Raw genomic sequence first — 27224 nt, forward strand, 5'->3', positions numbered from 1 at the left:
CACCACAGTCATCTCTGGGGCCTTCTGCAGAGCCTGCAGAGGGTCCTGCAAGGTGTGGGATGTGGGGAGACCCTTCCAAAGGAGGGTCCTGCCACTGCTTCTCCTCTTGCTGTGCCCCTGAAGGAGTGGTGGGAGAGTGGGAGACTCAGACTGTGTGTAGGGCACAGAGTGCCCACCAGCTCTGCCCACTGTAACCCTGCCCTGCCTTTTACTGCTCGGCCTTTGCTCCCTCTGCCAGGGTGAGAGCCGAACGTGCTGGGCTGCCCCCAGCTTCCTCCTGCAGTCTGCATCCCCTCACAGGGCTGTGTGCAGGGTGGCAGCAAGCAGGGACCCAGCCTGCCCTGGAAGAAGTCAGGGAGAGGACTCATCCTCAGGTGTCTGTGGCACCCTCTGCACCTCCCCTGTCCCTGCTGGCAGGAGGGCACAGCCTCTCCACCCCTAGGGAAGAGCACCCCCAGCCTGGAGGCTGCTGCCTTCACCTGGGGGCTGCTGTTGGTCTGCTCAGGGTGTTTCAGAGCTGCTTGTTTTGGCCATCTGGGTACCATGTTACTGGGGTGCTGGATGGCACAGGGCTGTTTGGGGGGGTCCTGGTACATCCTTTGGGGGAGTGAGCACACCAGGGCTTGCAGGGATGGGCCTGGGCTGGCAAATGAGGCTGATGGTGAAAGCAGACAGAGTCACCCACAGAGCCCTGCTAGCCACCTCTGCTGCTCATTTAACCCCTGGGAGCTGTTAGGGGAGAGGGATGCAGGTTGCAGCCATCCCCCTGCCCAGTGCTCTGGGATCAAGAACCAGAGCTGGATGTAGGAAATGCAAGATGAAGCCCTCGGAGCCCAGGGGGGAGGAGGCTGTCAGCATGCCAGGGCCCCGATACCCGAGCTGCACCCCGAGGGCTGTGAGCTGGGCACCCACTGGGCTCAGCAGGGTTTGCTCAGGGGCTTGGCTGTCCCCTGGGGCTGGCAGCCTGGCTGTGCTGGGTTCTGAGTGCTGGAGTGGAGGATTTGCACAACCCCCAGCAGAAGGAGCCCTGGGCTGGTTCATTCATGAAGCCATCTGGGAGCAGCACGGAGGGAGGGGAGGAGAATGTGTGCGAGGGTTTGCCGGGCAGGGGAGCTGGGCTGGGCTGGAGGAGTCCCTTGGATGGCTCTGGGAACATTGTTTGTGTTGCTGAGTTTTCCACTGCCCTGGAAGGAATTGAGCAAGCAGTGAAAAATGTTTCCCGGCCTGGGGAGATTCATGGCAGCTCCTGAGTGCCAGGGCCCCAGCGGGGCGAGGCAGCCCCTGCCAGGCCTTGCCGTCCTGCCTGCCCCTCAGACTCTGCAGCAGGTCACCAGGAGGCCTTTCAGAGTCTGATCTTCTGCAGCAGGAGCAGCTGGGTTGTGAGGGGCAAGCAACCACGTGTGCTCGTGCCGTGCTCCTGCCGTGCTCCTGCCACGCTCATGCCACGCTCGTGCCGCGTGTGCCAGCATCCGTGCAAGCTGGTGCCAGCGCTGCCACCCTGTGCCTGCAGAGCTACCTGTGGGCATGTGTGCAGAGGTCCTGCCCGGGCACACAGGCACCTTCCTGCAGGCAGGGAGGGCTTGGCTGCCATGTGGCCCCCACATGGCTCTGTGAATGATGCAAGCGAGCGCCGGGGCTGCTCGCACACGCAGACACAAACACACAGCCTCCTGTGCCAAGGCACATGGGGCACACGTGTCTCACGGCCATGGCTCTGCCTGGCCCCAGCAGGGGCTGGTGGCCACATGCTCCTTTGAAAGGAGCTGTCAGGAGCCATTTGGAGTCGATGATTTCCTCCTTCCTTGACGTATTTGGCCACGTCGGCAGCGCCGGGCGGCAGGGACCGGGCTGTGCCCATCGGGCGGGCAGAGGAGCTGCCACCACTTGGAGGTGATGGCAAAGGGGGCATGGGCACAACCTAATGCTGCCCTTTCTCCTCCCACCCTCACTTTTCCAGTAGAGCAGAGGGCTTCCAGCCCTGCCAGCACTGCTGTGGCCTCCTCTGGCCCTGCTTCCCCAGGTCGCTGTCTGTGCTGTGCTGAGGGCTCCAGAGCTGCCCCAGCCCTGCAGGGGGGTCTCAGCAGAGCAGAGCAGAGGGGCAGAATCCCCTCCCTTGTTGCTGGGGGGGTGCAGCTTCTTTGGATGGAGCAGCAGTGGGGGCTGGAGGGTCCAGGAGAGCTGCCTGAGCTGACAAGAGCAGGTTAGACCCAGCCTAGCCTGGGGAGAGTGACTCAGGCCATGGAGCCTGGGAGCCTCCCTGCACAGGGCCTGGAGACACTGGCTGCACCTCAGGGCTGAAGCCAGCCCCCACTTCCCTCCATGACAGCAGGATGGAGCCTGTGAGAGCAGTGGGGAGCTGCGAGTGGGGCTGGGGCAGGGGACAGCCAGCCCCAAACCTGCAGCCCAGCAGAGCAGGGAACACAGGGGACACGTCCCAGGCGTTGTGCTGGGGAGAGGAGCCTGGCTGAGGCAGGGTGTCCGACTGACCCTGTCCCAGCACGGGCTGAGCAGTCCCTGCTGCTCCCTGCTCCGGCAGCTGGAAACATCTGGCTGCAGGAAGCTTGCTAAATCGATGTGAGGAGGAATCCAGCCCTCTCCTGCCGTTCCCACACTCTGGTTTCTCCTGGTGGCTCTGGTTTCAGCTCAGCTCTGGCATGCTGCAGCCCAGCCGGCCCTGAGACACCCCCAGCCCTGAGACAGACACCCCCAGCCCTGAGGCACCCCCAGCCGTGAGACAGACACCCCCAGCCCTGAGACACCCCCAGCCCTGAGACAGACACCCCCAGCCCTGAGACAGACACCCCCAGCCCTGAGGCACCCCCAGCCGTGAGACAGACACCCCCAGCCCTGAGACACCCCCAGCCCTGAGACACCCCCAGCCCTGAGACACCCCCAAGCCCTGAGACAGACACCCCCAGCCCTGAGACACCCCCAGCCCTGAGACAGACACCCCCAGCCCTGAGACATTCCCAGCCCTGAGACACCCCCAGCCATGAGACAGACACCCCCAGCCCTGAGGCACCCCCAGCCCTGAGACAGACATCCCTAGCCCTGAGTCAGACACCCCCAGCCCTGACACAGACACCCCCAGCCCTGAGACATTCCCAGCCCTGAGACAGACATCCCCAGCTATGAGACACCCCCAGCCCTGAGACAGACATCCCCAGCCCTGAGACATTCCCAGCCCTGAGGCACCCCCAGCCCTGAGACACCCCCAGCCCTGAGACAGACACCTCCAGCTATGAGACACCCCCAGCCCTGACACAGACACCCCCAGCCCTGAGACATTCCCAGCCCTGAGACAGACACCCCCAGCTATGAGACACCCCCAGCCCTGAGACAGACATCCCCAGCCCTGAGACATTCCCAGCCGTGAGGCACCCCCAGCCCTGAGACACCCCCAGCCCTGAGACAGACACCCCCAGCCATGAGACACCCCCAGCCCTGAGACACCCCCAGCCCTGAGACAGACACCCCCAGCCCTGAGACAGACACCCCCAGCCCTGAGACACCCCCAGCCCTGAGACAGACACCCCCAGCCCTGAGACACCCCCAGCCCTGAGACAGACATCCCCAGCCCTGAGACATTCCCAGCCCTGAGGCACCCCCAGCCCTGAGGCACCCCCAGCCCTGAGACAGACACCCCCAGCCCTGAGACACCCCTAGCCCTGAGACATTCCCAGCCCTGAGGCACCCCCAGCCCTGAGACACCCGCAGCCCCTCGCTGCACCTGGGGCAGGGGCTGTGGGGCCTGGTGCTGTCATGCTGGCTCAGCACAGCAGGGAGAGGTGGTGGCCCTGGAGCGCTGGCAGCGCCGTGGCCAGGGGGCTGTGTGCCAGAGGTGAGCAGTTCCTCGAGTCCCAGCTTGGCCCTTTCCCAGGTGAGAGCTGCTGCTTTTCCTGCAGTGTCAGCAGCAGCTGGAGTGGTCTGGACTGTCAGCTGCTCCTGGGGGTCAGGGAAGCAAGCTGTGCCAGGCCTGGGGGGCTGGCGGTGCCATGGGTGAAGCTGGGGATAGTGCTCAGTGCCATTGCCCCCAAATGCCAGAGCACCCTCCAGCCCTCTGCTGGGCACCCAAACCCTTGTGTGCTGCCTCTTACCTTGGGTGCTCTGGGGATCCTGGCTGCAGGGTCTTCCAGCAGCAGCAGGGGTGCAGAGGGAGGTGTCCCCAGGGCGACTGGGGGCATAGTGAATGCTTGCCCTGGTGCCACTGCTCCCTGGGGGGAGGGTGGCTGCAGCAGCCCCACTGGCAGCAGCACCCAGGGAGGAGGCAGCACCAGGCCTAAGTGCTGGCTCCATGCCCGTGGTTGTGGGTGGCCATGGGGGAGCAGCCAGGGTGTTTTGGGGTGGGAGCCATGCCCAGGAGGAGCAAACTGCTGAGCTGGTAGTTGGGTGGAAGCCAGGGGACAATGGTGGCTCTGCCATCCCATGCTGCTCCAGCACCCAGAGGCACAGCACCGCTGGGGTGGGTGTGCCAGGCTGCAGGGGCTGGCTCAGGGTGAGCAGCACCCGCTGAAGGTGGCCAGGCTGGAGGAGCTGAGGGTGCTGAGGGTGCTTCCCTGCATGGGCACACCTGGGACACGGGTGGGTGTTTGCTTGCTCTTCCTTGAGGTTCAGCTGTGCCTCCACCCCACACCTTCCCTTGCCCTGCAGAGTGCAGGTGTGGCAGCAGCGGGCATGGCCTCCGCTCACCACTCTGCCCTTTCCAGCCTGAAAATCTCTTTCCAGGCAGCTCAAGGGCAGGACCTGCAGGGCAGCTTGGAGGTGTTCCTGGTCTGCCAACGTGGCCTTTTCTGCCTGCCCTACTGGAGGGGCACAGAGTCCCTTTGTCCCCAGTTGCAGAGCAGGGTAGGGTCCAGCCTCCAGCACCAGCAAGCCCCCGAACCTCCTCTGCCCCCCAGCTCCCTGTGTGCTTCCTCCTCTGCTCTATCCCTGCGCTCTCAGCGCCTGCACATCCCTGTCCCGTGGCTCTGGAGCCCTCGGGGCCTTTGGCAGCTCCTCCAACTGGCTTCCTGCTAAGCCTTGCGCTGGGGTCCGGGCGCTGGGGACGGGAAGGGCTTGGGTATCCTTACGCCGTGGCATGTGCCAGCCGTGTCGGTGCCCCGTGGGCTCCCCGGCCCCGCTGCTGCAACCAGCTTTAACCTGCTTGATTTAACCTGTCTCATCGGGGCTCTTACCGCTCGTCGCCGCCTCCCGGGGGCGTGCGGAAATCGGAGCTGCTTCGCCGGTGTGAGGAGCGGCCGCCGGGGCTGGGCGGAGCAGAGCAGCATCCCCGCCGGGTGCTGTGTGATGGGCACCAGGGCACACAAGGTCCTGCCGCGGCGCTGGGCGTGAGACAGAGCAGAGCAGTATCCCCGCCGGGTGCTGTGTGATGGGCACCAGGGGGCCTGGTCCTGCCGTGGCGCTGGGCGTGAGACAGAGCAGAGCAGCATCCCCGCCGGGTGCTGTGTGATGGGCACCAGGGGACACAAGGTCCTGCTACTGCGCTGGGCGTGAGGCGGAGCAGGGCAGCATCCCCGCCGGGTGCTGTGTGATGGGCACCAGGGGGCCTGGTCCTGCCGCGGCGCTGGGCGTGAGGCGGAGCAGGGCAGCATCCCCGCCGGGTGCTGTGTGATGGGCACCAGGACACACAAGGTCCTGCCGCGGCGCTGGGCGTGAGGCGGAGCAGGGCAGCATCCCCGCTGGGTGCTGTGTGATGGGTACCAGGGGGCCTGGTCCTGCCGCGGCGCTGGGCGTGAGGCAGAGCAGGGCAGCATCCCCGCCGGGTGCTGTGCGATGGGCACCAGGGGGCCTGGTCCTGCCGCGGCGCTGGGCGTGAGGCAGAGCAGGGCAGCATCCCCGCCGGGTGCTGTGTGATGGGCACCAGGGGGCCTGGTCCTGCCGCGGCGCTGGGCGTGAGGCAGAGCAGAGCAGCATCCCCGCCGGGTGCTGTGTGGTGGGCACCAGGGCACACAAGGTCCTGCCGCGGCGCTGGGCGTGAGGCGGAGCAGGGCAGCATCCCCGCCGGGTGCTGTGTGGTGGGCACCAGGACACAAAAGGTCCTGCCGCGGCGCTGGGCGTGAGGCGGTGCCGTTGCGGGGAGCCTGCCCGGGCCGTGCGCCGGCGCTGTACCCTCGGTGCCCGCTGCGGTGCCACGGTGCTGCTGCCAGCCCCGGGGCGCTGTTGCCACCTTACGTTAGGAGGAGCCACGTCCAGCGTCCCCGGCGCCTGCCGGCGCTGTGCTTCGGAGGCGAGCGGCGCTGAAGGGCTTGAAACCGGGACCCAGAGTGGGGGTGGCACGGCTGGTGGGCACCCACGCGAGTGGGGCAGGCCCACGGGGGCTGGAGCTGCGGCCCTGAGCCTGGCAGCACTGCCAGGGCTGCGGCAGGAGCCATCCCCCGGGGCGTCCTCTGTGTGTGTGCACACTCGTGTGTGTGAGTGTCTGTGGGGTGTGCACTCGTGTGTGTGAGTGTCTGTGGGGTGTGCACTCATGTGTGTGTCTGTGGGGTGTGCACTCATGTGTGTGTCTGTGGGGTGTGCACACTCGTGTGTGTGTGTGTCTGTGGGGTGTGCACTCGTGTGTGTGTGTGTCTGTGGGGTGCACACTCGTGTGTGTGGGTGTCTGTGGGGTGTGCACTCATGTGGGTGTCTGTGGGGTGCACACTCGTGTGTGTGTGTGTCTGTGGGGTGTGCACACTCGTGTGTGTGGGTGTCTATGGGGTGTGCACTCGTGTGTGCAGGTGTGCCAGTGGCTGTGGTGTGGGTACCTGTGTGCCCATTGCAGGCTGTGGTGGGCACAGCCATGGCATGGGCAGCACACCCGCTGAAGCCCCAGGGAAGATGCAGCTGGGGGTTTCCAGCCCCAGGCTGTGCCTGTGTGCCTCTTGGTCCCACCAGGTGCTGCTCAGCAGCAGCCACCTCTGCCCTGGGCCTGAGGCAGGAGTGGGGCTCAGATTGCTCCCCAACATCTCCTCAGCTCCTGCTGGCTGGGGGCTGGGTGCTGTGGCACCACCACCAGAGCACTGCTTTGGCCTGGGGGCCGCAGGGTTTGGGGATGCTCCTGCAGGGCTCTTGTGTGGCCCCATGGAGCAGAGTCACAGCACTGCAGGCTCACCTGACTGTAGCTGGCCTCCTGTCCCCTCTGTGGGTCCTGTGGCCCTGTGTGGTTCCCCTGAGCCCTGCTGGCCCCTGCCCAGCTCATTGCTCCTGGCCACAGCACCTTTGGCATTTCATGGTGGTGGAGCTCCAAGCTGGTGGCAGCCCTGTTCTGCCCCTTCCCAGCAGACTGAGCAAGAGCTGGGGGGCACGGGGTGTAGGAAGAGGCTGGGGAAGCACAGCTGTGGGCAGAGGGGTGTGGGAGGGGGATGAGGGGCACAGCTGTGGGCAGAGGGGTGTGGGTGGGGGCTGAGGGGCACAGCTGTGGGCAGAGGGGTGTGGGGAGGGGCTGAGGGGCACAGCTGTGGGCAGAGGGGTGTGGGTGGGGGCTGAGGGGCACAGCTGTGGGCAGAGGGGTGTGGGAAGGGGCTGAGGGGCACAGCTGTGGGCAGAGGGGTGTGGGGAGGGGCTGAGGGGCACAGCTGTGGGCAGAGGGGTGTGGGAAGGGGCTGAGTGGCACAGCTGTGGGCAGAGGGGTGTGGGGAGGGGCTGAGGGGCACAGCTGTGGGCAGAGGGGTGTGGGGAGGGGCTGAGGGGCACAGCTGTGGGCAGAGGGGTGTGGGGAGGGGCTGAGGGGCACAGCTGTGGGCAGAGGGGTGTGGGTGGGGGCTGAGGGGCACAGCTGTGGGCAGAGGGGTGTGGGAGGGGGCTGAGGGGCACAGCTGTGGGCAGAGGGGTGTGGGTGGGGGCTGAGGGGCACAGCTGTGGGCAGAGGGGTGTGGGAGGGGGATGAGGGGCACAGCTGTGGGCAGAGGGGTATGGGAGGGGGCTGAGGGGCACAGCTGTGGGCAGAGGGGTGTGGGAAGGGGCTGAGGGGCACAGCTGTGGGCAGAGGGGTGTGGGTGGGGGCTGAGGGGCACAGCTGTGGGCAGAGGGGTGTGGGAAGGGGCTGAGGGGCACAGCTGTGGGCAGAGGGGTGTGGGGAGGGGCTGAGGGGCACAGCTGTGGGCAGAGGGGTGTGGGGAGGGGCTGAGGGGCACAGCTGTGGGCAGAGGGGTGTGGGTGGGGGCTGAGGGGCACAGCTGTGGGCAGAGGGGTGTGGGGAGGGGCTGAGGGGCACAGCTGTGGGCAGAGGGGTGTGGGAGGGGGCTGAGGGGCACAGCTGTGGGCAGAGGGGTGTGGGAAGGGGCTGAGGGGCACAGCTGTGGGCAGAGGGGTGTGAGTGGGGGCTGAGGGGCACAGCTGTGGGCAGAGGGGTGTGGGAGGGGGCTGAGGGGCACAGCTGTGGGCAGAGGGGTGTGGGAAGGGGCTGAGGGGCACAGCTGTGGGCAGAGGGGTGTGAGTGGGGGCTGAGGGGCACAGCTGTGGGCAGAGGGGTGTGGGAGGGGGCTGAGGGGCACAGCTGTGGGCAGAGGGGTGTGGGAAGGGGCTGAGGGGCACAGCTGTGGGCAGAGGGGTGTGGGTGGGGGCTGAGGGGCACAGCTGTGGGCAGAGGGGTGTGGGGAGGGGCTGAGGGGCACAGCTGTGGGCAGAGGGGTGTGGGAAGGGGCTGAGGGGCACAGCTGTGGGCAGAGGGGTGTGGGTGGGGGCTGAGGGGCACAGCTGTGGGCAGAGGGGTGTGGGTGGGGGCTGAGGGGCACAGCTGTGGGCAGAGGGGTGTGGGTGGGGGCTGAGGGGCACAGCTGTGGGCAGAGGGGTGTGGGAGGGGGCTGAGGGGCACAGCTGTGGGCAGAGGGGTGTGGGAGGGGGCTGAGGGGCACAGCTGTGGGCAGAGGGGTGTGGGAGGGGGATGAGGGGCACAGCTGTGGGCAGAGGGGTGCAGGAGCCTTTAAAGCCACCACCTTGTCTCTTTGCAGACCCCGAGTCCCAGAGGAAGAGGACAGTGCAGAATGTGCTGGACCTTCGGCAGAACCTGGAGGAGACCATGTCCAGCCTGAGGGGCTCTCAGGTGTCTCACAGGTGAGGCCCTGGCACACTCCACAGCCAGTGTCCTTCCCGGGGCAGTGAGGCAGCCTGTGGTGGCTGGGAAGTGACAACCATGCAGGTGGGAGGGAGCCATCCTTGCCCCGTGGCCTGGGGCCCCTGTGTAAGGGGACTTGGAGGGGTGCCCCCCAAATCCTTGGGGTGTGATGCACGAGGCTGCAGCAGAGCAGTTCTACCTCACGTGCTGAGGGGCAGTGGGGATGAGTGGGGGTGGCACCAAGGGGAGCTGGGTGCCCCCAGGCAGGGGATGGGGTCTGTTTCTGCTGTTCAGGTGTCCCTGAGTGGACAGCTAGAGGTGAAGGTGTCCCTGCACCTGCTCAGGTGTGGACCACAGGCTCCATCCTTCTTCATGACTGCTTTTCTCTGCTCTGTGTGGAGTTGATGGCAGAGAAACCCTCAGACAGAGCTGTCCAAATGCCCAGCAGCCCACAGGCAGAGGTGGGGTACCCTGCCCAGTGTGGAGCTGGCAGCACCCCAGGGGGGACTGCGGTCTGGTGAGCCAGAGCAGTCTGCCTGCGCTCAGAGCTCTGACACCTTCCTGGAGCTGCCTGTGTCCTGCCCTGTCCCTCCCTGCAGGATGTGCCTGGGGTCTCTCCAGAGGCTCCAGCCTGATGCCTGGCAGAAGGTCCTGGCCCTTCTCAGCGTGGGCTGGGGGCTGCGGGTGGGCAGGGGGCGTCTGCCCAGGGCACCCTCCCGGCTCCCACCCCGCTGGTGCAGCCAGGTTTGGGCTTTGCAGAGGGTGTGTGCCAGGTGCCAGCCATCCAGGAAATCCCAGGGTGCAGCTCCCATCCTTCTCCTGGTGTTTGTTGCCACCTCGTGGTTCCCTCCGTCCTCATCTTTGTGTTGCAAGAGGCAAAAGGCAGCAGCTTCCTCCCTCCCCTTCGCCCACCACTCATCATCACAGACCTGCCCTGGCTTGCCCCTCCCTCAGCTTTGTCCAGGAGGAAGCAGCCTGCTCCATTTAGCTCCTCCTAAGCCACAAACTCTTCTGGACCTTGCTCATTCTCACTGCACTCTCTGCCTCTTTTGGGGGCTGAAGGCAGCAGAGTGCTGGGGCAGGAGGATTGGCATCAGAACAGTGGGGCAGGAGGGCTGGCAGCAGAGTGCTGGAGCAGGGGGAGTGGCATCAGAACACTGGGGCAGGAGGACTGGCAGCAGAGTGCTGGGGCAGGGGGATTGGCATCAGAGCAGTGGGGCAGGAGGGCTGGCAGCAGAGTGCTGGGGCAGGGGGAGTGGCATCAGAACAGTGGGGCAGGAGGGCTGGCATCAGAGTGCTGGGGCAGGGGGAGTGGCATCAGAGCACTGGGGCAGGAGGGCTCGCAGCAGAGTGCTGGGGCAGGGGGAGTGGCATCAGAACCCTGGGGCAGGGGGAGTGGCAGGGGGCTGCAGCACCATCCCTGAGCTGCCCATTTCCTGGCATTGGCTGTTACAGCTCTGATCCCTTGGCTGGACACAGGAGCTGGTTCCCAGCTCCAGCAGAGCTGCTTTGTGTTCTGCTGGCTCTGTGTTCATCTGTGTCACACTCCCCCCCCTGCCTTCTCGCCCCAGCGCTCAGCTCCTTGGCAGATCCTCTGCCAGCCCTGCTCTCAGGGAAGTAGGGCAGGGATATTAAGGCTGATTAAATTAGTGTTGCTGCTGGGGGTTGACTCTTGGCTCTCACTTCCTTTTCTTGATGAGTTATGAGTACATCCCGCGGTGGAGGCCTCAGCCAGATCCCTGCCACAGAGAAAGGCGACTGACCCCCGAGCCCAGTCCCTCAGGAGGCTCTTTGACACGCGAGGAGCTTCCCTCAGCCCGTGGCAGCTGAGTTTGTTTGCTGCCTTCCTCCGCCCGTGCCGAGGGCTCTCGTCCACCACCTTCTGGCAGCCCGGGCAGCTCCCTACATCCCTCTGGGAGCTCCTCGGCAGCTGTGAGCTGGATTTTCCTTTCCCAGAGCTGTGTCAGCCCTTCCCTGCAGTGCTGTAATTGCTCAGGGAGCCGCGAGTGCTGCTCCGGGGAAGGTTTCCTGCCGGCGTCTCTGCCGCCGATGTCATCTGCGGTCCTCTGCGTGAGCCTCGCATCGCCGCCGTCCTTGCGGCCGCTTTGGGCTCGCCCTTTATTCCCTCCTCAGGTTTCCCTTGCTCCCCACGCTGCATTCTTCACATCCAGCAGCTGGGGGCTCAACCTTTGCTGTTTCCTCTCTGGGACACGGCTTTGTCCCTGCGCTCCTGGCAGCCTCTGCACCGAGCTTCCTTGGGTGCTTTGCTTTTGGGGACGTGGTCTGCATCTGCTCCGAGCCGCTGGCAGAACATCCTCAAGCAGCCTTTGTGCTGCTGACTGAAACTGAACCCTTTGAGCTGCTGACTGAAACTGCACCCTTTGAGCTGCCCCTTTGAGTTCTGCTTTACCAAACTTCCTCAGTTTTTGTATGTTGTTCCCTGTTTTGAATGCAGCACCGCAGCCGGGGGTTGGCTTTTGCTGCTCTGCTGGTTCCAGGCCGGGGAGTGAACGCTTGGAGCCAAGTCCAGGGCTGTGGGTTCCCAAGTAGCTGTTCCAAGAAGTAATCATTTTTGGTGTCTAAATTTAGCCTCAGCATCATCACTCCCCAGCTGCTATTTGCCCAGAATACATCCTGAGAGGTGTGGGGAGGAGCTGGGCTTCCATCCCCGCTGGGGACGCATCCATGGGCTCTGGGCTGGCCGGAGAGCTGCACACTTGTGGGACCTCAGGGCTCAGCCAGTCCCAGCCCCCTGCCATGGGCAGGGACACCTCACACCACAGCAGGTTGCTCACAGCCACCTCCAGCCTGGCTGCAAACACCTCCAGGCAGGAGGCTTCCACCACCTCCCTGGGCAGCCTGGGCCAGGCTCTCACCACCCTCCTGGGGAACAACTTCCTGACATCCAATCTGAATCTCCCCACTTCTAGTTCTGCTCCATCCCCCCCAGTCCTATCACTCCCTGAGACCTTAAAAAGTCCCTCCCCAGCTTTCCTGGAGCCCTCTGCAGATCCTGGAAGGCCAAAATGAGGTCTCCTGGGAGCCTTCTCCTCTGCAGCCTGCACAACCCCAACTCTCTCAGTCTGTCCTCACAGCAGAGCAGCTCCAGCCCTCTGCTCCTCCTCCTGGCCCTGCTCTGGACACCTTCCAGCCCCTCCAGATCTTTCCTGTATTAGGGGCTCCAGAACTGGATGCAACTTCATGGAGCTGGGCAGCCCTATCTCGGGGTGCCCCCTCCTGCCCAGATGTGGAGGTTCACTCAGCAGGGGTTTGGTGTGGGATGCTGATTCCGGGACCTGTTACCTGGTTAAGCCCTCAGCATCCTTTCTCTCACAGCCTCTGCACCCCAGCATGTGTCACAGTCTCACAGTATAACTAAGGTTGGAAATGACCTTGAGGATCATTGAGTCCAACCTATCAACACAGACCTCATGACCAAACCATGGCTCCAAGTGCCACATCCAATCCCTTCTGGACCACCTCCAGGGATGGGGACTCCACCACCTCCCTGGGCAGCACATCCCAAGGGCCAACAACTCTCTCAGGGAAGAACTTTCTCCTCACCTCCAGTCTAAACCTCCCCTGGCACAGCTTGAGACTGTGTCCTCTTGTTCTGGTGCTGGCTGCCTGGGAGAAGAGCCCAACCCCCACCTGGCTCCAACCTCCCTGCAGGGAGTTGCAGAGAGCAAGAAGGTCTCCCCTGAGCCTCCTCTTCTGCAGGCTAAGCAACCCCAGCTCCCTCAGCCTCTCCTCCCAGGGCTGTGCCCCAGACCCCTCCCCAGCTTTGTTGCCCTTCTCTGGACACCTTCAAGTCTCTCAATCTCCTTCCTGACCTGAGGAGCCCAGAGCTGGACACAGGACTCCAGGTGTGGCCTAACCAATGCAGAGTCCAGGGGCACAAGGACTTCCCTGCTCCTGCTGGCCACACTCTGCCTGCTGCAGGCCAGGATGCCCTTGGCCTTCTTGGCCCCCTGGGCACACTGCTGCCTCCTGTTCAGGCAGCTGTCAATCAGCACCCCCAGCTCCCTCTCTCTTTGGCAGCTCTCAGCCACTCTGCCCCCAGCCTGGAGCTCTGCCTGGGGTTGCTGTGGCCAAAGTGCAGCCCCTGGCTCTGGGACTTGTTGAATGCCATCCTGTTGGCCTCTGCCCAGCTGTGCAGCCTGGCAAGGTCCCTCTGCAGAGCCCTTCTGTCCTCTCACTGACCAACCTCTGCTCCCAGCTTGGTGTCAGCTGCACATTTGCTGCTGACTGACTCCATCCCCTCCTCCAGATCATCAATGAAGATGTTAAAGAGCACAGGGCCCAGCACTGCTCCCTGGGGCACAGCACTGGTGCCTGGCTGCCAGCTGGCTGTGGCACCGTTCACCACCACTCTCTGGGCTCAGCCTCCAGCCAGTTCCTCACCCAGCTCAGAGAGCTGCTGTCCCAGCCAGGGGCTGACAGCTTGGCCAGGGCTTGGCTGTGGGGGATGGTGGCCAAGGCCTTGCTGCAGTCCGGGCAGAGCACATCCACAGCCTGCCCCACAGCCACCAGGCATCACCTGATCACCTGTCCCCTGTCACCACTCCAGTTTGTCCTGTCCTGGGCCTGGAGTGATTCTGGGGTGCAGCCTTGAAATGATGGAGGTGAAATGGCTGAGGGGGAGCAGCTGGGCCATGGGGGAGCACTTCTGGGCTTTCCACTAAGGGATGCCTGTTAGTGGGGTTCAGCACAACTCAGGCTGGGGGTGGGCTAGTCTCCAGAGAGGTGCTGACCCCTCTCCCACAGCATGTTTGCCACCAGCCCTGCTGGCACCCCAGCCCCTGCTCTGGGGTGGGTGGTTGGGGCCCTGTGGGGAGCATAACCTCTGTGGGGTGGTGGGGCCGTAGGGAGGCACAGAGCTCCTGACTGCATCCCAGACCCTGGGGAGAATTGGCACCGCCAGACACCCATGGAGGATGTCCCAGTGGGTCCTGGGGCAGGGGATGCTGTGCTGGTACCTGACAGGGGGCACCATCCCATGCCAGCTGAGCTGGAGGGCATCCAGGGCAGAGTGTCCCTTCACCCATGCTCCTGGGAGCCTCAGGCCTTGCCTCAAAACTGAGCTGTTGCAGTCCCCTGCGGCCCTCAGCACCCTGCCCTGCCCCCCTGTGCCCTGCCCTGCCCCCCTGTGCCCGCTGTGCCCTGCCCTAACCCTCTGTGCCCTGCCCTGCCCCCCTGTGCCCTGCCCTGCCCCCCTGTGCCTGCTGTGCCCTGCCCTGCCCCCCTGTGCCCTGCCCTAACCCCCTGTGCCCACTGTGCCCTGCCCTAACCCCCTGTGCCCACTGTGTCCTGCCCTAACTCTCTGTGCCCGCTGTGCCCTGCCCTAACCCCCTGTGCCCACTGTGTCCTGCCCTAACCCTCTGTGCCTGCTGTGCCCTGCCCTGCCCCCCTGTGCCCACTGTGCCCTGCCCTAACCCCCTGTGCCCGTTGTGCCCTGCCCTGACCCCTTGTGCCCTGCCCTAAATCCCTGTGCCTGCTGTGCCCTGCCCTAACCCTCTGTGCCTGCTGTGCCCTGCCCTAACCCCCTGTGCTCGCTGTGCCCTGCCCTAACCCCCTGTGCCCACTGTGCCCTGCCCTAACCCTCTGTGCCTGCTGTGCCCTGCCCTGCCCCCCTGTGCCTTGCCCTGCCCTGCCCTGCCCCCCATGCCTGCTGTGCCCTGCCCTAACCCCCTGTGCCCGCTGTGCCCTGCCCTAAGCCCCTGTGCCCACTGTGCCCTTCCCTAACCCCCTGTTCCCTGCCCTAACCCCCTGTGCCTGCTGTGCCCTGCTCTGACCCCCTGTGCCCTGCCCTAACCCCCTGTGCCCACTGTGCCCTACCCTAACCCCCTGTGCCTGCTATGCCCTGCCCTGACCCCCCATGCCCGCTGTGCCCTGCCCCCCTGTGCCCGCTGTGCCCTGCCCCCCTGTGCCTGCTGTACCCTGCCCCCCTGTGCCTGCTGTACCCTGCCCCCCTGTGCCCGCTGTGCCCTGCCCCCCTGTGCTGCTGTACCCTGCCCCCCTGTGTCCGCTGTGCCCTGCCCTGACCCCTTGTGCCCCCTGTGCTGCTGTACCCTGCCCCCCGTGCCGCTGTGCCCTGCCCCCCTGTGCCTGCTGTGCCCTGCCCCCCTGTGCCTGCTGTGCCCTGCCCCCCTGTGCCCGCTGTGCCCTGCCCCCCTGTGCCTGCTGTACCCTGCCCCCCTGTGCCCACTGTGCCCTGACCCCCTGTGCCCTGCCCTGCCTCCCTGTGCCCGCTGTGCCCTGCCCCCCTGTGCCTGCTGTGCCCTGCCCCCCTGTGCCCGCTGTGCCCTGACCCCCTGTGCCCTGCCCTGCCTCCCTGTGCCCGCTGTGCCCTGCCCCCCTGTGCCTGCTGTACCCTGCCCCCCTGTGCCTGCTGTGCCCTGCCTCCCTGTGCCTGCTGTGCCCTGCCCCCCTGTGCCCGCTGTGCCCTGCCCCCCTGTGCCTGCTGTGCCCTGCCCCCCTGTGCCCTGCCCTGCCCCCCTGTGCCCGCTGTGCCCTGACCCCTGTGCCGCTGTGCCCGCAGCTCCCTGGAGATGCCCTGCTACGACAGCGACGAGGCCAACGCCCGCAGCGTCTCCAGCCTGTCCAACCGCTCCTCGCCGCTCTCCTGGCGCTACGGCCAGGCCAGCCCCCGGCTGCAGGCGGGCGACGCGCCCTCGCTGGGGGGCACCTGCCGCCCCGAGGGCACCCCCGGCTGGTACGCGCACGGCGAGCGGGCGCACTACTCCCACACCATGCCCATGCGCAGCCCCAGCAAGCTGAGCCACATCTCCCGCCTGGAGCTGGTGGAGGCGCTGGACTCGGACGACGTGGAGCTGAAGTCAGGGTACATGAGCGACAGCGACCTGATGGGCAAGACCCTGACTGAGGACGAGGACATCACCACGGGGTAAGTGCCTGGGCCAGGGCTGCTGCCTGGGCCGCTGCTGCCGCGCTTTCCCCCGGTCCGGGCTGCAGTGGGTGAGGGAGGCAGGCGCCAGCCCTGCTGCCGCAGAGCAGGGAGACTCCAGGATGCAGAGGGCAGAGAATCTCAGAAGTCCTCCCAGAAGTCCTTTGCTGCTGCCTTCACAGTCTCACAGTATCACTAAGGCTGGAAGAGACCTCGAGGGTCATTGAGTCCAACCTATCAACACAGACCCCATGACCAGACCATGGCACCAAGTGCCACATCCAATCCCCTCCTGAACCCCTCCAGGGATGGGGACTCCACCACCTCCCTGGGCAGCACATCCCAATGGCGAACGACTCGCTCAGTGAAGAACTTTCTCCTCACCTCGAGTCTAAACCTCCCCTGGCACAGCTTGAGACTGTGTCCTCTTGTTCTGGTGCTGGGTGCCTGGGAGAAGAGACCAACCCCTTCCTGGCTACTACCTCCCTTCAGGTAGTTGTAGAGGGCAATGAGGTCTCCCCTGAGCCTCCTCTTCTGCAGGCCTTGTAGAATCCCCAGCACTGCAGGGTCTCAGAGTCCCACTTAGAGCAGGAGTCCCAGAAGCCCTTAACAGAGGAAGCAGCAAAGGACTGCTCAGCAGTCCTGAGCACATCCCCAGCAGCATCTCTGCACCGAAGCCCTGGCCAGAAGTAGCTAACTGACAGGAGCAGAAGTCCCCAGCAACCCTAACTGAAGCCATTCCTACCCAAGTCCCTAACCCAGGGGTGGGAGAGAGTAGCTCCTGCTCAGGGGGAGCTGGCTTTATGCTCTCTGTTACCAGTCCCTTAACCACAGTTGTAAGCTAAAATCTTTTCCCAGTGAGAGGTGCCAGCAGGTCCAGGAGGTGGCTCCTGCAGCATGTTCCAATCCAAAGGTGCCAGGGTGAGGCTGTTGTTCTTGGCACCCATGGAATGGGGCTGGGTTGTTCTTTGTGGTGTGCAATTGGTCAGCTGAGGAGTCCTGCATGCATCCAGCAGCTGCCCTCTGAACAGTGGCTGCAACAGGCTGGGGATCTCCTGGGGGTATCCCCAGCTCCTCTCTGGGCTGTGGGTTGAGGGGCATCAGGCACAGCAGGGATGGAGGAGCACAGAGGTCACAGCCAGGCTGGCTGGGGGCGGTGGATTGTGTCCCTGCATCCCAGGAGATGCTTTCCCACCAGCAAGGCAGTGTGGCCCTCTCAGTGCTGGTGCTGCTGGGCCAGCTGGGGCTGATGACCTCCTGAGGTGGGGCATGCTGCTGGCATGGTGCAGAAAGTGTCCAGCTTGATCTGAGTGTCCCCAGAGCGGGGGGCTGGGAACAGCGAGTGCTGTGTGGCAGCAGGAGCCCCCAGCCCTGCTGGGGTGAGCACTGCTGCTTTCAGAAGTGCTCTACCAGTTGACACCAGTGGGTGTGGGCTGCTGCCTTTGACCCTGGAACTGAAGGGATGTCCTGTGCCCACCCAGGAGTCCTGGTGGCCTGGGGGGGGACAGACTGGGTCAGATCTCAGCAGCCCAGCTAGGATCAAGGACCGAGGTGTCACTGGCTGTGGGTATGACCATGGTGGAGCAGGGTGTGCTGCTGAGTGGGGTCCCCTGTTTCTGGGACCCCCATTTGCCTCTGTCCCTCCGCCCTCAGGGCCAGGGCCACCTCCTGCCAGGTGGGCAGAGCGCAGCAGGCCCAGGGCTTGCGCTCTCCTTCCAGACGCATCTGGCTCCCGCTGAGCTGTGGAGGTTCCCCCGGCCCTGGCCGGGGTCCAGGCTCCCAGCATGTTGGAGGTTTCCTGTCTCAGCACAGGAGAAAATAAATAACCTCAGCATTTGAGTTGTCCCAGAGCAGGAGGAGGAATTTGGCCTCCTGACAGTGCTGCTCTGGCCCTGCTGGGGTGGCCACAGTCACGTCAGCTGGTTGCAGGACAGAGCACAGCTCATGGCTTCACACCCAGCTGGGGGCCAGTGCTACCCAGATGGGGCCTGGAAGCAGGTCACAGCTGGAGGGGACACACTGAGGGCTGCCTGTGCTGGGCTCTGCCCCTGCAATGCTCTGGTGTGGGGGTGAGAGTGTCCATGGCACTGGGGACCTCAGACCTGGCCTCCCCATGGGCACGTGGGGTGACCGTGGGGGGCTGCCCTGTGCATGTGGACAGGAGTGCCTTGTGCTGGCTCAATGTGGACCCCTCCTGGGGACCACAATCCATGGCTTGGCTGCCAAAGGTGGCATGGCATGGCCCCACCTGCCACTGGCTGCTGGACTGCAGGGTGTGGTGGGCAGTGGGGTGGCTAAGGGCTGCCCTGGAAGGCCGGGACAGCAGTGGGGGTCTGGCTGTGGGCGTGAAGGCTGCACTGCTCCCAGGCTCACTCCTAGCCTCATCTTGCAGCTGCTGGTGCAGGAGGATAACCTTGAGGTGTCCTTGGAGGCAGCTCTGGGAGGGGTGAACCAGAGCAGCACCTCCTGTCCACCAGCCAGAGCAGGCAGAGTGTGGGCAGGGTCAGCCCTGCTGGCACCTCTGGGCTCACACTGTCCGTGCCCCAGGCAGGGCTCGCTTCTCCTGGGCAGGGCCAGGCTTTGGGGATGGAGCCCTGCCTGGCTGAGGCTCCCATGAGGCCCTGGCAGCACCACAGTTCCCCAGTGTGGGTGAGGCTTTCAGTGCCACAGTGAGCTGGGCCAGCAAGTGCCAGGGCTGGATGCCCCACTCCCTGCTCCTGTGCAGAGCATGATGCCCTGGATGTGACCCGAGGGAACTGCCCAGTGCTCTGCCAGAGACATGCTGGGTGCTCTCTGCTGGGTGTTGCTCCTCAGGGATGGGTGCAGGATGGCAGCTGGGGCAGCACAGCAGCAGGGGCATGTCTCTAGAATGCTGCTGGATGAGGCCATGCAGTAACTTAGTCACAGCTTCTTCCTTCATGGTCCCACAGCAGGACTCAGGTGGGGTCCCCTAGAGCAGGCAGCATGGCAGGGCCCCAAAGGATGTCCCTGTCTGGGTGCTGGTGGACCCCAGGATGCTCTGTCCAGGAGTGTGGGCACTGGGTGCAGAACCAGGATAAGGGAGCAGGGGCATCCCCTCCTCCTCAGAGCCAGCCAGGGCAAGGAGCTGCCCTGCCAGCCAGGAGCACTCACCCATCACAGCCCCTCACCCATCACAGCCCCTCACAGCCCCTCACCCATCACAGCCCCTCACCCACCACATCCCCTCACAGCCCCTCACCCATCACATCCCCTCACAGCCCCTCACCCATCACAGCCCCTCACCCACCACATCCCCTCACAGCCCCTCACCCATCACATCCCCTCACCCATCACATCCCCTCACAGCCCCTCACCCATCACATCCTCTCACAGCCCCTCACCCATCACAGCCCCTCACAGCCCCTCACCCATCACAGCCCCTCACAGCCCCTCACCCATCACAGCCCCTCACCCATCACATCCTCTCACAGCCCTTCACCCATCACATCCCCTCACAGCCCCTCACCCATCACAGCCCCTCACCCATCACAGCCCCTCACCCATCACATCCTCTCACAGCCCTTCACCCATCACATCCCCTCACAGCCCCTCACCCATCACAGCCCCTCACCCATCACATCCCCTCACCCATCACATCCTCTCACAGCCCCTCACCCATCACATCCTCTCACAGCCCCTCACCCATCACATCCCCTCACCCATCACATCCTCTCACAGCCCCTCACCCACCACATCCTCTCACAGCCCTTCACCCATCACATCCCCTCACCCATCACATCCTCTCACAGCCCCTCACCCATCACATCCTCTCACAGCCCTTCACCCATCACATCCCCTCACAGCCCCTCACCCATCACATCCCCTCACCCATCACATCCTCTCACAGCCCTTCACCCATCACATCCCCTCACCCATCACAGCCCCTCACAGCCCCTCACCCATCACAGCCCTTCACCCATCACATCCCCTCACAGCCCCTCACCCATCACATCCCCTCACCCATCACATCCTCTCACAGCCCTTCACCCATCACATCCCCTCACCCATCACATCCCCTCACAGCCCTTCACCCATCACATCCCCTCACAGCCCCTCACCCATCACATCCCCTCACCCATCACATCCCCTCACCCATCACATCCCCTCACCCATCACATCCTCTCACAGCCCTTCACCCATCACATCCCCTCACCCATCACATCCCCTCACAGCCCCTCACCCATCACATCCCCTCACCCATCACAGCCCCTCACAGCCCCTCACCCATCACAGCCCCTCACCCATCACAGCCCCTCACAGCCCCTCACCCATCACAGCCCCTCACCCATCACATCCCCTCACAGCCCCTCACCCATCACAGCCCCTCATCCATCACAGCCCCTCACAGCCCCTCACCCATCACATCCCCCCACCCATCACATCCCCTCACCCATCACATCCTCTCACAGCCCCTCACCCATCACATCCCCTAACTCCTCACAGCCCCTCACCCATCACATCCCCTCACTCCTCACAGCCTCCTCGCTGGCTCTGACCTAGAAAGGCAGCAGCGCCGCAGGCTGTCTCCCGGTGCCGCTAATGCACCGGGCGGGATGCGCTGCAGCTGCGACCATCGGCCCCAGCCCGGCCGCGGGGCAGCACCTCGCTGCCTGCGCCGGCGCACAGCCAGCCTGCCCGGACGGTAGAGCAGAGGCAGCTCGAGGGACGCGGTGGCACAGCCCCCCGGCAGAGGTGGTGCCCGGGACGGGGTGGCACAGCCCCCCGGCAGAGGTGGTGCCCGGGACGCGGTGGCACAGCCCCCCGGCAGAGGTGGTGCCCGGGACGCGGTGGCACAGCCCCCCGGCAGAGGTGGTGCCCAGGACGCGGTGGCACAGTCCCCTGGCAGAGGTAGTGCCCGGGACGCGGTGGCACAGCCCCCCGGCAGAGGTGGTGCCCGGGACGCGGTGGCACAGCCCCCTGGCAGCGCCGCGGGGCCGTGGGGTGGGACCCGGCGCCCCGTGGCTCGCCGGGCAGGCAGCCTGGCAGGAGAGAGGGCCAAGGTAGGTGAGGCATGGCTGGGGTGTGGGCTCCGGCCGTGGGGGGGTTGGGTGAGTTTGGCAGGATGGTGGCTGGGGTGAGCCCAGAGGAGCAGCCAGTGGGGTGCTGGGGTCCAGCTCAGAGAGAGGTCTGGCGGGGAGAGTGGGGATCGGCTGGGGCCAGCCCAGCCCCCGGCAGTGTTTCTGTATCAGCCGTCCTGGCTCTTTGCTCTTTGCCCACCGGTGCCTGCTTGCCTGTGGCTGCCGGGCTGGCGCTTGCAGCTCCACTCCATCAGCAGCCTGCTGCTGGTTTTGGGCTCTGGAGGGCTCTGGATTTGCCCTCCTTGTTCGGCAGTGAGACCCTTCTTTTGTTCCTCCTGTCACTGTATCCTCCTTGTGCTCTGCAGGAGGGCAGCCCTCAGCTGGAAGCAGCCTGGCTGGAATGTGCCCATGCCACGGCTGGCACCATGGTGTGTGAACGGCCTGGCATGGGGAGTGAGCTCTGCTTAACCTGGCAGTGTTCACTGGGGTGGTGCTGCTCTGCTGCTCCCCTGCCTGTCCTTAGGGACTGGGCAGGGTACAGGCAGGGACAGCACCAACCCCTGGGTTGTTTCCCTGGCACTGAAAGTTCTTTGGCAGCTGTAGGCTCAGGTTCCCACCTGCTGCTGCTCAGCTTGCTGCCCACAGTCCCTGGAAGGGTGCAGTGCTCCCAGTGATGCTTTCTCACCCCTTGGCCTGGCTGGGGATGTTTCCTGGGCACTGGAGGTCACCCATCAAGGGCACCCCACTGGGGGTGCCTCCAGCATGTGTGCACCCACTGCCAGGGGACCGCTGTGGCTGTATGGCCACAGCGTGGTGCTGGGATCGTGGTGTTAGGTGGGGCTGTGGTGCTGGGGTTGTGGTGCCAGCTGGGGCTGTGGTGCTGGGGTTGTGGTGTCAGCTGGGGCCATGGTGCTGGGGTTGTGGTGCCAGCTGGGGCTGTGGTGCTGGGGCCATGGTGCTGGGGTTGTGGTGCCAGCTGGGGCCATGGTGCTGGGGCCATGGTGCTGGGGTTGTGGTGCTGGGGTTGTGGTGTCTGCTGGGGCCGTGGTGCTGGGGCCGTGGTGCTGGGGTTGTGGTGCCAGCTGGGGCCATGGTGCTGGGGTTGTGGTCTGTGCTGGGGCTGTGGTGCTGGGGCCGTGGTGCTGGGGCCGTGGTGCTGGGGTTGTGGTGCCAGCTGGGGCCATGGTGCTGGGGTTGTGGTGTCAGCTGGGGCTGTGGTGCTGGGGCCATGGTGCTGGGGTTGTGGTGTCAGCTGGGGCCGTGGTGCTGGGGCCATGGTGCTGGGGCCGTGGTGCTGGGGTTGTGGTGCCAGCTGGGGCCATGGTGCTGGGGCCATGGTGCTGGGGTTGTGGTGGGGTTCAGACTGGAGGTGAGGAGGAAGTTCTATCCCATGAGAGTGGTGAAGGCCTGGAATGGGTTGTGCAGGGAGGTGGTTGGGGCCCTGTCCCTGGAGGTGTTTAAGGCCAGGCTGGCTGAGGCTGTGGCCAGGCTGATCTAGTGTGGGCTGTCCCTGCCCATGGCAGGGGGGTTGGGGCTGGCTGATCCTTGTGGTCCCTTCCAACCCTGACTGATGATACTATCCTTAACCAGGATGACATGCTGGAGCATGTCCAGAGAAGAGCAAGAAAGCTGGTGAAGGGTCCAAGAACAAGTCTTAGGAGGGAACTTGGATTGTTTATTCTGGATCAGAGGATGCTGAGGGGATACCTCTTTGCTCTCTACATCTCCCTGAAAGGTAGTTGTAGTGAGATGGAGGTTGGTATCAGTTGATAAAACAAGAGGAAATGGCCTGAAATTGTGCCAGGGGAGGTTTATCTTGATATCAGAAACAATTTCTTCACTGAAAAAGTCATCAGGCATTGGAAGAGGCTGCTTAGGGGAGTGGTGGAGTCAGTGTCTCTGGAGGGGATTGAGAAATGTGTGGACATGGCTTCTGGGCACTGGTTTAATGGCCATAGTGGCCATGAGGTTGACAGTTGGACTCCATGATCTTAGAGGTCTTTTCCAACCAAAACAATTCTATGGTGTTCGGTGGGGTCGTGGTGCTGGGGCCGTGGTGCTATCTGGGGCCGTGGTGCTGGGGCTGTGGTGTTTGGTGGTGTTGTGGTGCTGGGGTTGTGGTGCTGGTGCTGGGGCCGTGGTGCTGGGATTGTGGTGTCAGCTGCGGCCGTGGTGCTGGGGCTGTGGTGCTGGGGTTGTGGTGTTTGGTGGGGTCGTGGTGCTGTGGTTGTGGTGTGTGGTGCTGGGGCCGTGGTGCTATCTGGGGCCGTGGTGCTGTGGTTGTGGTGTCAGCTGGGGCCGTGGTGCTGTGGTTGTGGTGTCAGCTGGGGCCGTGGTGCTGCGGCCATGGTGCTGGGGTTGTGTTGTGTGGTGCTGGGACCGTGGTGTTTGGTGGGGTCGTGGTGCTGGGGCTGTGGTGTTTGGTGGGGTCGTGGTGCTGGGGCCGTGGTGTTTGGTGGGGCCGTGGTGCTGGGGCCGTGGCATGTGGTGCTGGGGCCATGGTGCTGGGGTTGTGGTGTCAGCTGGGGCCGTGGTGTTGCGGCCGTGGTGCTGGGGTTGTGGTGTGTGGTGCTGGGGCCGTGGTGCTGGGGCCGTGGTGCTGGGGCCGTGGTGCTGGGGCCGTGGTGCTGCAGTGTGAGTGCTTCCTGTGCAGACCTGTGCCTGACTCAGTGCAGGGCAGGTGGGGAGCAGCCGAGCAGAATGCTCCAGCTGGGCCTTGCCTGCTTTCCTCCGGGCCGCATCCTGCATGTCTGAGCAGTGCCACCTTCCCCGCTGCTGTTCCTGCAGTGCAGCTGCAGGCTGATCTGTGCCCCCTGTGCTCAGGCACCTGATGTGAGCAGCTCTGGTGGGTCCTGGGTGCTGGCGCAGGAGCAGTGAGCATGTGGCACCCCTGGGTGCTCCCTGAGGCCATCTGGGAGGTGCTGAGGAGCCAGCTGGGTGCTGTGCTTGGGGGTGCTGGGGCCGTGGGGCTTGCACTGTCCCATGCAGGACAGCATCCTGGGCTGAGGGTGTGACAAGTGGCATCTTGTCCCTGCCTTGCCCTGACACATCCCTTCGGCTTGCAGCACACTCTGCTTGGTGTTGCCCTTTCCACCACGCTGCTTTTGCCAGACCCCTGGGGTCTGCCCTGCTCCCCAGCTGCTTCCCCACAACTGGTGATGCTGCTGGGAGGGTGCTGGGACTCTGAATGTCCCCAGGGGGCTCTGTCAGGCCACAGCACCCAGTGCAGGGGCTCAGCAGGGTCCAAGCACCTCCCTGTGGTGTACCTCATGCGGTGGGGGACGCTGGGTGGTGGTGGGAGGGACCTGCTCTGTGGCCTTGTCCATGTCAGCCAGCTGCGAGTGGGTCAGGGCAGAGCTGTTCTTTGTGGGGTACAGAGGAGGAGGAGGAGGAGGAAGAGCCTCTCTCCCTGGCTCTGGCACACAAGGTGAGCTGTGAGGACATGAAATCTCAGCTCAGCCATGCACCCTTAGATGGTGTTTGTGGGATGAGCAGCTCACCAAGTCAGGTCCCCAGGGACAAACTGGGCTAAGCTGGCTTCATCCTTGGAGCTGCTCAAATACACCACGGGGGCAGAATTCCATGGGGATGCCCAGGCTGGGCTCATTCTGCCCCTCTGGCACAGCATGGGTGCTGTGGGGCCCAATCCTGCCATCTGCAAGTACGGGGCCAGGAGAGCAGGGAGGCAGTGAGGGGGGCTGGCTGCTGACTCAGCTCCTTCTCACTGCAGAGGCTGTGGGAGTGCTGCTGCTGCTCCCTGGTGATCCGTGAGTGCTGCAGGGGCTGGGCTGTGCAGGTATTGCCCTGAGCCTCCCAAGGCTGTGCACATCCCCTGGGGGCTTTCAGTGTTCTGGGGAAGTCTCTTTGTGCACCCCTGGGGCTGTCTCTTTGTGCACCCCTGGGGCTGCTGTGGTTTGGAGGTGTCCTTTTGGGTGTTGTTTTGCCTCCCAGTGCAGAACCCCTGTGGGCTGGGGACTGTCCTGACTGTGCCTCTGGGCGTGACACGGAGCCGTGGCAGCGTTGGGACTGTGGGATGTGGCGTGGCACAGGGATTGGCACGTGTGTCCAGCTCACACAGCCTGGGCACCCGTCCCACGCCACCACGATGGTGCTGCTGGCAGCTGGGTGCTGCAGAGCCTGTGGTCATCTCTGGAGGGGCTGTGGCTGCTGGCAGCACCCCCTGGGAGGGCTGCTCTGGAGCTGGCACCCGCCGCGCTCCGGCTGGCCTGGCTCCGGCTGGCCTGGCTCCGGCTTCCTCGCAGCTCCTTGCGCTGGGGCAGGCCGGAGCAGATGTTTGGCTCAGCTCCCCGGGAGCAGCAGGGGAGCAGCCTCCCTCCTCTCCTGCTCCGAGCGGGATTGGCTCTGGCGCTCTGCTCCCTTCCCTCGGACGCCCTTCGCTCGCCTTTGGCCGGTCCGGGCTGACCCCTCAGCCCCATCCCAGCGAGCACATGAAGTCATTTCTTGCTGGGGACATCCCGTGGGGCACGGCCGTGGCCCTGCACGTGGCCCAGCGTGTGTGCAGGGCCCCAGCCTGGCTGGCCGGGGGGTGCTGGGGAGCAGCTGGGGCAGTGGCGATGGATAAACATTTGCTGCGCCGTGTGCCGGGGCTCGGGGGCTCCTTCCCTCCAGCTGGGAACGGGGGGGACAGGCTCCCTGCCTCCAGCCGGGAATAGGGGGGGGACAGGCTCCCTGCCTCCAGCCGGGAATAGGGGGGGACAGGCTCCCTGCCTCCAGCCAGGAATGGGGGGGGGTCAGGCTCCTTCCCTCCAGCCGGGAACGGGGGGGGGACAGGCTCCTTCCCTCCAGCTGGGAATGTGGGATAGGCTCCCTCGCTCCAGCTGGGAATGGGGGGGGCCAGGCTCCCTCGCTCCAGCTGGGAACGGGGGGACAGGCTCCCTCACTCCAGCCGGGAACGGGGGGGGACAGGCTCCTTCCCTCCAGCTGGGAATGTGGGATAGGCTCCCTCGCTCCAGCTGGGAACGGGGGGACAGGCTCCCTCACTCCAGCCGGGAACGGGGGGGGGACAGGCTCCCTGCCTCCAGCTGGGAACGGGGGGGACAGGCTCCTTCCCTCCAGCTGGGAATGGGGGGGGACAGGCTCCCTGCCTCCAGCTGGGAATGGGGGGACAGGCTCCCTGCCTCCAGCTGGGAACGGGGGGGACAGGCTCCTTCCCTCCAGCTGGGAATGGGGGGGGACAGGCTCCCTGCCTCCAGCCAGGAATGGGGGGGGTCAGGCTCCTTCCCTCCAGCTGGGAATGGGGGGGCCAGGCTCCTTCCCTCCAGCTGGGAATGGGGGGGGACAGGCTCCCTGCCTCCAGCCAGGAATGGGGGGGGTCAGGCTCCCTCGCTCCAGCTGGGAATGGGGGGGCCAGGCTCCCTCGCTCCAGCTGGGAACGGGGGGACAGGCTCCCTCACTCCAGCCGGGAATGGGGGGGCCAGGCTCCCTCGCTCCAGCTGGGAACGTGGGGGCCAGGCTCCCTCGCTCCAGCTGGGAATGGGGGGATAGGCTCCCTGCCTCAAGCTGGGAACTGGGGACAGGCTCAGCAAGGGGCCCCAGAACCCCCCTGGTCACCACCACCATTGTGTCCTTCCTCTAAGCCTGTTGCAGCTGGCTCCTGGTTTTGGGGTTTGACTTAAGGTGCCCAAGGCAGACCCCGAACCCCTGGAGCAGGCACACAGAGGGTGTTGTGGGGAGGGGTTCCAGGGCTCAGGGGGTGCAGGGCACCCAGGGGTCAGCGCACGCCCATGGCTTGGGAAGCTCCTGGATGGGGCTGGGTGTGGACGTGGAGCAGAGCCGAGCCCAGAACTAGACCTCACATGCCCCCATGCCCCGGGGGAGAGCTGCCTGGGGGGGGGATCTGCCCCCCCAAACCTGACTGCTCTCCTATTTGCTATGCAGGGAGCTTAAACCCTGGCTTTGCTGCTTGCCGGGTGCCACCCTGGCACCTGTGAAGGGCCCTGGCCGCTGCTGGCAGCGGTGTCCGAGGCCACCAGCTTGTCCAGACATGAGGAGAGAGGAGTTTCGCAAGCAGGGCTGAGTCACAGCGGCCCCCACCCACCCCAGCGCTGCCCTGGGACTCCGGCCCCTGCAAGCAGCTGCTGCAGCCTGTGGAGCTGCCACGGCGGAGCTGCCACGGCAGAGCTGGCACACTGCAGCTGGCACACTGCAGCTGCCATGGCAGAGCTGGCACAGTGGTCCTGAATGAGACTTCGTGTGTCACCTTCCAGAGCAGCTGAGGATCCCCATG

General features: G+C 64.9%; 1 protein-coding gene across 2 annotated transcripts in view; it reads left to right on the forward strand.

Moving 5' to 3' along the window:
• The window catches only part of NAV1 (neuron navigator 1), a 104624-nt gene that overhangs the window by 50714 nt on the left and 26686 nt on the right, over window positions 1-27224 (forward strand). For both annotated transcript variants that reach the window (XM_068164652.1, XM_068164651.1), the window contains exons 5-6: window positions 8928-9030; window positions 15573-15938. In XM_068164652.1, the coding sequence (XP_068020753.1) occupies window positions 8928-9030; window positions 15573-15938 (469 nt within the window). The remainder of the gene's footprint in view (window positions 1-8927; window positions 9031-15572; window positions 15939-27224) is intronic.

The sequence above is a fragment of the Melanerpes formicivorus genome, unplaced genomic scaffold (assembly GCF_026170545.1).
Source record: "Melanerpes formicivorus ecotype bairdi unplaced genomic scaffold, bMelFor1.0.p_v2 SCAF_82, whole genome shotgun sequence".
Taxonomy (NCBI): domain Eukaryota; kingdom Metazoa; phylum Chordata; class Aves; order Piciformes; family Picidae; genus Melanerpes; species Melanerpes formicivorus.